We start from the raw sequence: 12,606 nt of genomic DNA, 5'->3' as shown, positions 1-12,606 counted from the left end.
GATGTGCACATCTCCAAAAAGCCTCTTCCCTGCTACATCCCAGGGCTGCAGCTGATAAAACTCCCTAAGGTTTTTCAAACCAAAATATCTGAGAGGAAGATGTGACAGAAATCCAGCTGAATTTACACTGGTTGGTGGTTCCTCATTCACCAATCTTCCCAATGGATTCTCCTTTGGAGTTCCTGCACAATTACACCCCCGTTACACACTGATTCCTGTGGCAAAGCCCATCCCCAAAAGTGGGAAGGATGCCTGGAGTCGAAATCCTGTCATGCACAGTGGATTCTTTCCAGCTGAACAGCAAATTAGGGGGGAAATTCCCTTCAAAAAAATGAAATTGAAAACACATTTTCAGTTCTCATTACTGAGATGTATAATGCACCTTTTCCTACTGCTTCATTAAGATTTCAGGGTTTATAAGCATATCCATAAGCTGCCCCCAAGTGTTTCACAGGTGCATTTACTTCTCTGAAAAATCATCCTTCATGTGGAGCACAGAAAACCAGCAGGATGGTTATCACAATGGGCAATAAACTGAGATCGATCCTCACTTTCACTTGCAATTAAATTTAATTAGTTTTAGCAAGACAGTGTTAAGAGGCCATAAAGAATGTGTTGCTTTAGCATGTGAAATTAGGAGTCAGAAAGGAAAGGAATCCTGCTTTTATACTGCTGAAGAGTGAGAATCCAAAGGCAGCTCTCACTGTTTGCCTGGTGTGTCACACAGGAAACAATGTCCATTCAAAAATCCCAGAATCATTTAGGTTGGAAAAGACCTCCAAGGTCATCAGGTCCAACCTGTGCCCGATCCCCACCTTGTCAACCAGCCCAGACCACTGAGTGCCACAGCCAGTCATTACTTGGACACCTCCAGGGATGGGGACTCCACCACCTCCCTGGGCAGCCCCTTCCGATGCCTGACCACCCTTTCCAGGAAGAAATTCCTCCCTTTATATGCCCTTTTGTATTCTGTAGCTGCAGGTTCCCATCTAATACAGGTGTCTATACACTGTCTCTGGAAGTGTTCAAGAACCAAGCAGACGTGGCACTTGGCCATATGGTTACGTGGGCATGGTGGGATTTGGGCAAAGGTTGGACTCAGTGACCTTGGAGGTCTTTTCCAACCTTAATGACTGTGATTCCATGAAGATGAGTTCATTCACAGGTGCATTAATGAAACACTCCTAAAATGATCACTCCATGGCTCAAACACCGGGAAATGCCCAAACCTAGATGTTCCCCCTGCACAGCACAGGCACAGCAGGGTGGTGACACCGTTGGGTCCCCGCTGTCGGGGCGGGTGCGTGCGAGACACGACACTACGGGTGTGCAGCTGGGAAGGGATAAACTCTGAGGGAAGTGAGCCAGGCCAAACAGGAAAGCTGAATTATCAACGTCTCCTGCAAGTTCCTGTCCCCAAGCTGAGGCCAGGAGGAGGCAACAAAGGCAGAGCCCTGCTCATAGCACCCGTGGTGGGATGGGGAGAACATCTCACTGGTCCTGGCAGGGGCTGCCTGCTTCATAAAAAATACACTGCAGACAAAATGCACTTGCAATACATTCCAGGAAGATTTCCATTATTTAAAAGTACATTAATCTCATTCCTCTCTGAGTGCCTGATTAATACATGAGTAATTCCCCCACAATGAGCCATAAGTCAAGCCAAAGCAGAGCAATGGGGTGGCAAAATGCTGAGAAGTCTCTACACTGTCATCATTACACTGTAAAAAAAGCAAAACCCAAACATTTCTTACGGTGGAAACAAAATTGCCGCACATGGGGATTGAATTCAATCCTTCAGTGCACTGGAATGTTTAGGTGGAGCTGTTCATACCAGCATAGATGGACTGAAATCACTCTCCAATGCTGTCTGCTTCAGAGCTGAGATAAGCACCTTTGTTAGGAAACTGATCTCAGAAAATGTCTGTACCATCCTGAAATCAGAGTTAATTTTACAGCAGCCTGGCTGTCACTGTTGGCACGTCACTCAGCTCGCTGAACCTCAAGCTGAAAACTACCCTCATTTCATAAGCAATAAAATATTTATAACACACAGTTCTCAACTGCAGAACACACCAAACAATTGACATTATTGTCAGCTATAAGATCTCAACAAGCACAGCATTAAAAACCATGTAAAATGCTATTTTCATACTACACTGAGCAGACAGGACACAGGCTCAGGGCAGATCAAGCCATAATTTACACAAAAGGTGTAAACTATAAAAAACCTCACACTTTGCTGCTCTAGGTTTATTTCATTACATCATTTTAAGAACAGAAAAGCATCAGCAATACAATCTTTCACTCGACTGATATTCCATTTCATCCTCCACTTCACCACAATGAAACACTTCAGAGTCTGGAAGTGGCCACAGTCCCTCAATGTGTATCAGAGCACACGGAGAGGTGCATCCCATGTCACCACACCCAGCACCCAGAGCCCTGTTCCAGAGGGATTTTGCCATTCAGCCCACCTGTTAGCATGGCTGTTAAGGCAATGCCAGTGGGAGAGAAACAGATATATAAACAAATAAAACACATAAAAGTGTCCAAGGCCAGGTTGGACAGGGCTTGGAGCAACCTGGTCTAGAGGAAGGTGTCTCATGGCAGAGGGTTGGAATGAGATGAGTTTTAAGGTCCTTTCGACCCAGGCCATTCTGGGATTCTGGGATTCTATGACTTCCTCTCACTCCTCAGCTAAGAGAAGCCTCAGGCCTGCAGAGGGCCACATCCCCCTCACCTGTCCCCGCTGTGCCGCTGCTCGTTCCAGGTGCCGTACTGGTTGTCGGGCTCCTGCACCAGGGTGTCCGTGTCCTTCGCTCCCGGCGCCTGCCTGGAGAAGCACTGCCTCAGCTGGTCCTGCAACGAAACATTTCGTCAGTTGGCTGAGAGATTAACAGGTTTTATTGGCAACAGTGGGTTTGAATCTGCTAGTTAGACTTGGTTAAGGTAAAACTGGGAATAAACTTAGACTTGGAAAACAGCTGTGAACTCGGAATGACATTCTCTATACAATAAGCATTGCTTTCCTGGGCAAATAATGGATTCTAGAGGCTGGAAGTGACTCCCTGGTTTCTGTAACTCCAAGCTGCTTTAATATTGCTCTTATCTCATTGCACAGAATTTCTCAGAGCACCTAGGCAAGCACAAGGAATTCTGCTGGGAATGGCATTTCATCTCACAAGCACACAAGGCAAACATCAACTCTACTGCTCTTTTCCCGGGTTTAATAAAAGGACCCATTTTTTTCCCAGCTGTCTTTGGAAGACATTCAAAATAGTATGAATAAATAAATAAATAAGCACAGGGCCCCTATAAATAAATAACACAGAAAGCCCTTGACAAACTGATGTGTGCTGAGGCAACGTTCAAACCCAGCGCAGGACAGACCATGCTGGATTTGCTCTGTTCTACTCTGACCTCTCACTTCCTGAGTGTTTTTATTTCATGGATCTTCTGCTTTCATAGGCAGGAAAGAGTGGATCCCAGGCCCTTTCCTTTCTGGGGAGAGAAGTGGGTCAGTGCTGGCACCCCAAATTTGCAGCAGAGCAATGTCAATAAAGCCCTGCTGCACCTTTGCTTTGCAGTTGTGCTGAGTTACACACTGAGGTTTGAGTCCTGAAATTCTACACTGTGAACACATAATTAACTGTTGGTCCCTTTCACCTTCGTTACCCTGAACAAATACAAACATGGCTTTCAGCTCCAAATCAGCTTTGCTTATCAAGATTTTATCTGACAGCAGATTACATGGTTTTTCCACCTGCCCTTGGGAAAATTCAAGGATTTTTCTCTCTTTGTAAACCCCTCTACCTCAGACCCACCTAGCAGAACATATTTGTGGAAACTACCAACACATCTAGTTATGTTCAGGAAGCACACACAAAGTAGCAATAACATTAAGAAATCCCATATTTAATATAGAGAATTCCTTCATATTTTTGAGAAAAAAAGAGATGCATGTTTTCTTCACTTTATACACCTAAAGAATGCTGCCTTAAGACTACAAAAACATTAAGGATAATTCACCAATGCTGATACTTGGCTGCTAAAGAAGTCCCTCAACACTTCCACCTCTCATAACCAGTTCTTATTTCCCAGGGGCCACAGCAACTCTCCAGCCCTATCGCACTCTCTGCTGCTGCCAAAGTGTCTCTTTTAATGCAGAGAGAAACAAACCACAAAAGGCTCCACCATTTACTCCAACTACCACCATACACCATGACCGGACAAAGTTAAATTCCCAGTTTGTGATACTCAAGCAAAACTGGGGCTCAAGTTTGGGAGTTACACAGAACAGATGTTTCCTGCTTTTCATTCCAGATGTTCCTGCAGCCCCAGGATTCACTGGCAGTGATTCTAACAGTTTATAGAATCATAGGACCGTTAAGGTTGGAAAAGACTTCTAAGATCATTGAGTCAAACCTATCATATATATATAGATAGATAAATAAATACATGTACACCCAGAGACAAATTGAGTTCTCACATTTCCCAGTCCATGCCAGGTACAAGATTCCAACCACAAGCCAGGCACATGCTGCTTCCAACAAGAGAAATAGTCTGGTACTCCCTAGAAACCACACGGCATTTCTTCCTGCTTGGCTCGGGTTTTCGCTTCCACAAATTCCCTCGGTAACTTCCCGATCCTGTGATTTGCTCCAGGGACTCCACTAACACCCCTGGGCTCGGCCTTCTGCTCTCACCTGGTAGCCACAGCACCCTTGGCAGGTGGATGTACTTCTAGGAAAGGCACTAACAAATGCCAATCGTTCTTCTCACTCCCTTCCCCCACTGTCCACGCTTGTTCAGGGGTTTTTTTCCAACCTGAAACTCATTAGGAATTTTTTTTTTCCAATCCCTATCTCACATTACAAGTTGCCCCGTTCTTGTAATCAATTTGTACAGGGTATTTTCCGCCAGCTATGACTAAGGGTCATTACTCCACGCGTGGCATAGACTGTTTTACTGCAATCATGTTGTTTCCAGCTAGAAAACAGTCTAAAAACCTTAGAAACAAGAATGGGAGCAGCAGAAAAGCAACTTCTGTCCCGTTGCACTGGGGAGGCCTTGTTTATGCAGCGCTGTGTTATCTGGCCGTGGTGGCTGGAAGGAGACGCGTGGCCAGCCCTGATAATGCCGGCGTGGCAGCCACGGGGAAGAAGTGCAGATGCAAATACATGGCTCATGTGAGGGCTTAATAATTCTTAATAACATCTTACGCTGCAGACAAACTGATCTGCACATATTCCTCAGTTTCAGGCAACGCTTGACTTGATGTTAATAGATACTTGAACTTTGAGATGCCGTTTTACAGCCAACACGACACAATTAACAGCGTTATTCTCTATGCTAAACCCAAAACAAGCCTGAAAAAGAACTAACATTACCGCTTCTGAAGACATTGTGAGATTAAATTCAATGAAACAAACAGAAAGTCTAAACACGAGGAATAAACCCCTCCAAATTCCAAGAGATCTGGCATTCTCTAGATTCCAGAGACTTTGTTATATTCGGTATTGCTACTGCGTTTTGCTTCCGGAGGAAGCTACTTATTTCAAGACGACGGTGTCTTTCCCTGACAGTCCCTTTCAACACATACTTTAAATGATTAATTGGAAAACATAACCATTCTGTAGGTACCAAGCACAGAAATAAGGAGCGGGAAGAGGAGCTGATCCTCTCCCCAGCTTGTGGAGGAGGTGTTGGCTGAGGGCACGGAGGGCGGCGCAGGAAAGCAATTTATAGCCTGTGAAGCTCGGAGGAGAGGGGTGTGCTGAGCAAAAACAAACCCTAAAAATTATCCTCTCCAGAAGGTGATTATTAACAAGCAAAGAATGATGAGTTTTAGCTTTTCTTTCAAAGATCTCTTTTATGTCATTTTCACCACGCTCCAGAACAACTCAAGGTGATCAACACATGAAGCCAGGCCAGGTACAGCCATTTCCTCCATAAACAAAATATTCAGGATACAGTAAAGTCAGACATTTCAAAGGAAAGGACAGTAAAAAGAGGGGTCTAGTGTCTTTTTAGAGCCAGAAGATAAGCCCAAATTAGGAATTTTCTTATTTATAATGACAGAAAAATCTCCCCAAATAAATACCACACTCGATCCAAGTTTCAAATGCTGTAATTCCTTGAGCTTTGATCTTTTAAATTCCCAATTCTTACGCTAGGAGCAGGAAAAAATTGACTTAATTTTCATATAAAATAAAGCAGCTGAGCTGTGTCCTGCTTTGCCTCTGGTTCTTCTTCTAAAATGAGACATTATGATTATGCCTTTTTCAGTCCTCCCTTGGAATTAAACTGGGCTTGGCTATAGTCCAGGGCTGATTACTCCTGCAATTTCCAGTTCCTGAAAATGATGCACACACAATATTGGTTCTACCGGCCCAAAAATTACCCGTAACTCTGAGTGAGCGGAGACGTTTTTGTGAAAAGCCCTCCCGCACTAATGTGAAATAAAGACCTGGCATAGGAGGAACACCAGCTCGGAGAGATCTCATGAGTCAGAAGCTGCACAGACAGTTTCAAAAATATCTTTGTTTGCAAAGGAGCCTGAGACATCAGCCAGGGGAAGTGACAGCCCACAGCTTGAGTGCGAATGTTCAAAGCTAAAATCCACTGGCATAGACTGGATATGAGGAGGAACTGCACAATGGAAGGAAGTTTCGACCATCTGCCTTGTTAATACAGAACTCAGAGAAAAAACTGGGCTTATTTCTTGAAAAGTGCCTTTTTTTTTTTTTTTTCATTTTCTCTCTCTTTTTTTTAATCAAAGAAGTCAGAGATTTGGTCAAATTGCCCCTTAAGTGTGACACTGCATTTAAGCACAGCTTACAAGTCCTTACAAATCCAGAAAACCATCACAACTGTTCCCCTGCAGACTGTCAGGAGGATGGCAAAATACTATCTATTCTATTAATTTTGTATTCTATTAATATTGTATTTTATTATTTCACAGTTGTCTCTGCTTTGACCAGGATGCTGGGCTCCATGACCTTCATAACCCTTTATAATCCGAATTATTCTACGATTATTCCAAGAACTATTAATAGAAGGTAAACCATACATTTTGGACTACTAACAGAATTATCAGGACATAACATCATATTGACACCAACCAACACCAAAAACCCACCACACTAAGAGGGTCTACGGGTCACAGCCCATAGATTTTTCTTTGGAAGCACCCAAATGCCAAAACAGTAAGGGGAAAGTCTGACTCCATGGAATCAGCATCCCAGAATTTCCATCCATACTCACTATCCGGCGAACGAGCGCTGCCCACAAGGAGTAAGTCATGGCTCCCTCCCAACCTTCCCGTTAGTTCCTGGCAATCAGGTGAGGAGATGGACCAACTCCAGGTTTAAATTAGTTGCTGAAAGGAGTAAATGCCTCAGGGAATGTCCCAGGCTGGGGCAGCACCTTCTGCCCCCACCCTCCAACGCTGCAGCCACAGATAAACAGTTCCAGGAATTGAACAGCTTCTCTCTGACCTCACGGATGAGGAAAGTTAAAGACCTCCAGCGCTGGCTCCACAGCGGGCAGAGCCACGTGGGACAACTCCTCAGCCCGCCCCAACACCCCATCCAGCACAGTGTCCTCACACCAAGGGACTCCACCATCATCGGAGATGATGCCCCAGGTCCAAGAGCAGGGACAAAATTAACTGAATTAATCAATCTCAGAACCTCCAGGTCTTTCCATACAATACAGGTCACTGTGACCAGGTAAGGAGACAGCAGTGAGCAACCTTGGTGTCTGCTCAGGAGGAACATCCCTCTGTACTGTGTCCAGCTCTGGGGTCACCAGCAAAAGGAGGACATCAACCTGTTGGAGTGAGTCCAGAGGAGGTCATGAAGATGATCAGAGGGAGGGAGCACCTCTGCTGTGAGGAAAGGTGGAGTTGTTAAGCCTGGGGAAGAGAAGGCTCTGGGGTGACCTTAGTGCAGCCTTTCAGTACCTGAACGGGCTCCAAGAGACTGGAGAGGGACTTTGGACAAGGGCCTGGAGTGACAGGACAAAGGGTAATGGCTTCCCACTGCCAGAAGGCAGGGCTAGATGGGATATTGGGAAGAAATTCTTCCCTGTGAGGGTGGTGAGGCCCTGGCACAGGGTGCCCAGAGAAGCCGTGGCTGCCAGGTTGGATGGGGCTTGAAGCAACCTGGGATAGTGGAAGGTGTCCCTTCCCATGGCAGGGGGTGGAACAAGATGAGCTTTAAGGTCCCTCCCCACCTAAACCATTCTGTGATCCCACTGCCCTGGTGCCTCCTGGGTTGAGGATGACAAGCCAGTTTACTGTGGAGAACTGGAGTTGGTGCCACTGCCGGATGCATAAGCACACACCTGGGGAAACACAGGCATGGCCCCTGTGTCTGGAAGCACTCACACGACATATTTAGCACTCTTAGATCCTAAGGAGCTACGCTGCTCTGCTCAAAAATCCTTTAAATAATGGATGTTCTCCTCTCCCATGGGCAGTGAAGTAGTACCAGTCCCAGAGTGCCAAACAACTCAGAAATGCCATCAGCCCCAACATCCTCCCTGTTGCTATGCAACCCAGGGCCGCCTCTCCATATGTGTTTTCCCTGCCTCTTCCACAGGGATATGATACTCAGCCACCAATTACATCCCAGCTAAAAGCTGACAGCATTTCCCTTATGAAACACGGGTTGTTTTTAGAGGGTGACTGGTTTAATTCTCCACCTTTTTATTGCTTCCCAGTTTGAGGCGCAGGCCTGAATCCCAACCCCTTCTCCCTGGAAAGGCACGGCAAAAATCCCAGAAAAGCAGATGTATGCCAGCAGAAATCAGGAATATGCTGACGTTCCTTCAGCCCTAACCTGGGGAGCAAATGCCAGGAGTGAGAGTGACCAGCTGGGACCCCGCTGTCCTGGAGGGAAGAGGCCCGAGGTCTTCCCAAGTTGCTCTATCCCATGACACCGTTAGCTCAGCTATCTCCTTTGGAAAGCCCCAGGCTGCTCCCACAGCAGCCTTATTACCTCCAGGGCCATGGCCTTGCTGACAGGGAGCCAGCCTTGATCTGAGAACCAAACCCCTTTGCTTCAGCACTGAATTGAAACAAAACAAAATCCACGTCTTTCACATATATCCCTTGGAAATGTGCACGTGTCTTATGCTACAGCAAAAATATCTTCATCTTGATCAAAACACCCAAACTGTGTCACAAATGATATGACACATGGGTTAGAGCAGAGCTGATGGGGACGCTCCTCCCCACATCAGCACTCAGTGCACATCCAGTGACAAAGGAGTCACAGGAAATCACTGCCAGGAAGTGCAAGGACATGGAGCTACTGGAGCAAGTCCAGAGGAGGCCACAGAGGTGCTCCAAGGGCTGGAGCCACTCTGCTCTGGAGACAGGCTGGGAGAGCTGGGGGTGTTCAGCTGGGAGAAGAGAAGACTCCAGGGAGACCTTAGAGCCTCTTCCAGTGCCTAAAGGGAATTGAAGAGAGCTGGAGAGGGACTTTGGACAAGGGCATGGGGGGGAATGACTTTAAACTGGCAGAGGGCAGGTTTAGATTAGATATTGGGATGAAATTCTTCCTTGTGAAGGTGGTGAGGCCCTGGCACAGGCTGCAGCACAAAAGGAAGACTCAAAGTCTGCCTGGCACCGACTCTAGCTAAAATGAAGAATGTCATCGAATTAGTGCAAATGAAGTTGGTTTTGCCAGGGATCTGGTTACCATCATGGAATGGCATCAGCTCCCTGCTCCTGGGGTGACTCGTGATGCAGTTACCTCCTCGCTCCATTGAGAATTTCAAAGACACTTGAGAGTTAGTAATTTTTTATACCCTGAAAATAGAGCTGCTCTGCCTCGCTGAGAACACTCACCATGCTCACGTCATGTGGTTCACTGCAAGGCTGAAGATAGAGCAGAGGTTGACTCGATGTGCAAAATGCAGACGAGACCTAAATTCTAAATATAAACCTTGCTGGGGCTGAGCGAGCCATGACAGCACTTCCTCTGAGAGGTGGGAACGCAGAACACCAGAGCAGAGCAAAAGAAATAGCTGGGAACATCTTTAAAACCCCTCCTAGATCAACAGATTAAATTTCCTTTTCAGCCTCAGGCAGTGAAGCTGATAAGAAACGAACCCCCAAGACACCCAAGGCAGCAGGATGGAGCTGGAGGCTCTGTCAGGAAGAGCCTGAGCAGCACGGTGCTGTCCCACCTCTGACACATTGGAATCCACACTCTCCCCAGGCCATATCAACTCCCATCAGTGCTAATAAAAGCTGGCACTGAGCACTGAACAGGATCCCTCGACTTCAACATTGCAGGAGGCACAAGACAGAACAAGGCAGTTTCATACTGGGATGCCAAGGAGGGAATATATTTGCTTTTTTTTGAAAAGCTGCACACTTGAAATCAACACCTCCCACTAGAAATGCTGCATCTCACAGCTCTTCTGCACAGTTAACATCTCTCCACATAAGACACGAGTTAAACTTCAAACAAACATTTCTGGGAAAAAGTGTTCTTTAGCTTAAAGCCTGGAATTAAAGATGTACAGAAAGTGATAGAATTTCCTGACAACAAGGGAATAACAAACATGCAGCCTTTAAAGGCTGCACTGCTCGTTCCAACACACATCTCTCACAGCTTAGAGGATGTTTTAGCAGACAGCAGTCAAAATACACACAGTCACCCTCCCTCCTGTGAAACACCAGGAGTGTTTCCTGAAACTACCACAATATTAGTGAATTTCAAAATAAATGGACTGCCAGGATAAGGAGACTGTGAGGGTGGAGAGGCCCTGGCACAGGTTGCCCAGAGAAGCTGTGGTTGCCCCATCCCTCGAAGTGTCCAAGGCCAGGCTGGATGGGGCTTGGAGCAACCTGGTCTAGTGGAAGGTGTCCCTTCCCATGGAAGGGGGTGGGACTGGATAATTTTTAAGGTCCCTTCCAATTCAAACCATCCTGGGATTCTGGGATTCTAAGACTTGTGTTCAGTGAAGTTTTTCTGTAATACAATTTATTTCCCCCTTAAAGTTATCAGAGCTTTAAGAGGAACAAAGCAGCAAGATGGATGAGCACAAAATACCAGCTGTAAATCTATTTATGTTATTTTCTTATGCTTTAAAAACGTGGTAAAAATCAACTCCTTGCAGCCAGTCTAAGTGAAATCACAGAGTAACGTAATTTAAGTGATTATTCCTGTCAAAATAACGAGAGAGCAACAAAGGCAGCCACCAAATGCCCATCACTATGGGTTTCTGGCCCAGATTTATCCGCCAGCTACGTTCATGGCCTGTTAAACCAAAGAGAAGTTATTAAGAATGAAAAAGCAGGAACTGTTTCAGCACTGGCTCTTGTATCTTCATTAATTAAACCAAACAGCTTCACTCCTCCCCCCACCCCCAAACAAGACAAACAACTCATTTTTAAAGCCCGCTGGCTGCAAACTTGCTTCCCCCTACCCCAAAAGCTCCCTGGGAGTTTAAAGTTTAAAGATAAAATTCCATTCACTGATGGCACCAAAAAACATTTTGGAGAACAATTCATTGTGCCTTTGTTGAATGTTAAGCCAAAACAATTCAGTAACTACTTTTTGTAGGGTCTGTACCTATTCCAAGTTCAGATTCAAAGTGCCAACCTGTAGTAATTTGTTTTTACACATCGTTTGTTCGAGGATGTTCACCACAAAGGACAGACAGACCTTGAGTAGAATCAGAGCAGGCACTGCAGATCAAAGCTCTCTGAAAAGCAAGAGAGGTGCTGTGTAGGCGTGTAAGTCAAACGAGGGCACTCACCTGCTCCTACACACTAGAGAGAGATCCTACTCTGTGGGAAAAGTCATAGTTCACCAGCTTTTCCAAGGAACAAGCTGCCTTCACAAGCTTATGCTGGTTTAGAAAGGAACACCTTTCTAAAGATTAACAAAAGATTAACAAAAAATAGGATGGGAATTTCAGCCTCTAGCAGAGAGGGTGACAGGGAAAGGGCTGTAGGATGCAAGAAAAACCCTGGGAAGTTCCCTCCCAGCACATCTGGAACACAGGTAGTGAACAAACCACTCCACTTCCATCTTTATTTTGGAATTATATTAAAAAGTGAGTCCAAACCAAATAACTTTGATTCTGCCAGATCAAGTTTGAATGAAAACACCATTTTCATCAACTGCCCAGTACACCAAGAGGAACCACTATTTAATGCACTTTGGTGTTATTTTTAGCACAAATTGGAGCAACTCAGGTAAAACACATCAACCACTTCCAGTCTGAGCAGCCTCAGAATTCATCTTTCCTGTTCTAATTCCAAATCTTCTCCCAAAGAATGTGAAACCCCTCTGAGGTTTTCCATTGCTTTTTTGGCAGTGTAAGGGGAACCAAGGGCATCAAAGAACTGCCCTGGTCTAATTGTATGGCAACAAACCCCGAGATCTAAAACAGTTCTGGCTGTGAAACCAGATCTCACACCTATAATAGAACCGAGACTGATGCCACCCTGATTAAATCAGAGATCATGTTTAATGGTTGTACCTCTGCTCCTCTTACAACAAAGACACTGAGCTGATGACATGAGATGAAAAGTGGAAAATAGCCTCAATAAAGATGTCTGAGAGAAAAATCAAC

At 45.5% G+C, this 12,606-nt stretch overlaps 1 protein-coding gene across 9 annotated transcripts in view; it reads right to left on the bottom strand.

Annotated features, from left to right (window-relative positions):
* KIAA1671 (KIAA1671 ortholog) overlaps positions 1 to 12,606 on the bottom strand; it is a 71,132-nt gene that overhangs the window by 7,169 nt on the left and 51,357 nt on the right. For 8 of the 9 annotated variants that reach the window (XM_017814310.1, XM_017814312.1, XM_017814309.1 and 5 more), the window contains one exon: positions 2,744 to 2,862. In XM_017814310.1, coding sequence (XP_017669799.1) covers positions 2,744 to 2,862 — 119 coding nt within the window. Of the gene's footprint in view, positions 1 to 2,743; positions 2,863 to 7,269; positions 7,501 to 12,606 lie in introns of those variants that run through there. The other variant, XM_017814317.1, reaches the window with a different exon arrangement.

This window comes from Lepidothrix coronata, unplaced genomic scaffold (genome assembly GCF_001604755.1).
Source record: "Lepidothrix coronata isolate B3197 unplaced genomic scaffold, Lepidothrix_coronata-1.0 Scaffold44, whole genome shotgun sequence".
Taxonomy (NCBI): domain Eukaryota; kingdom Metazoa; phylum Chordata; class Aves; order Passeriformes; family Pipridae; genus Lepidothrix; species Lepidothrix coronata.
Note: the sequence above shows the minus strand (reverse complement) of the source record. Positions and strands in the feature narration are given on the sequence as shown.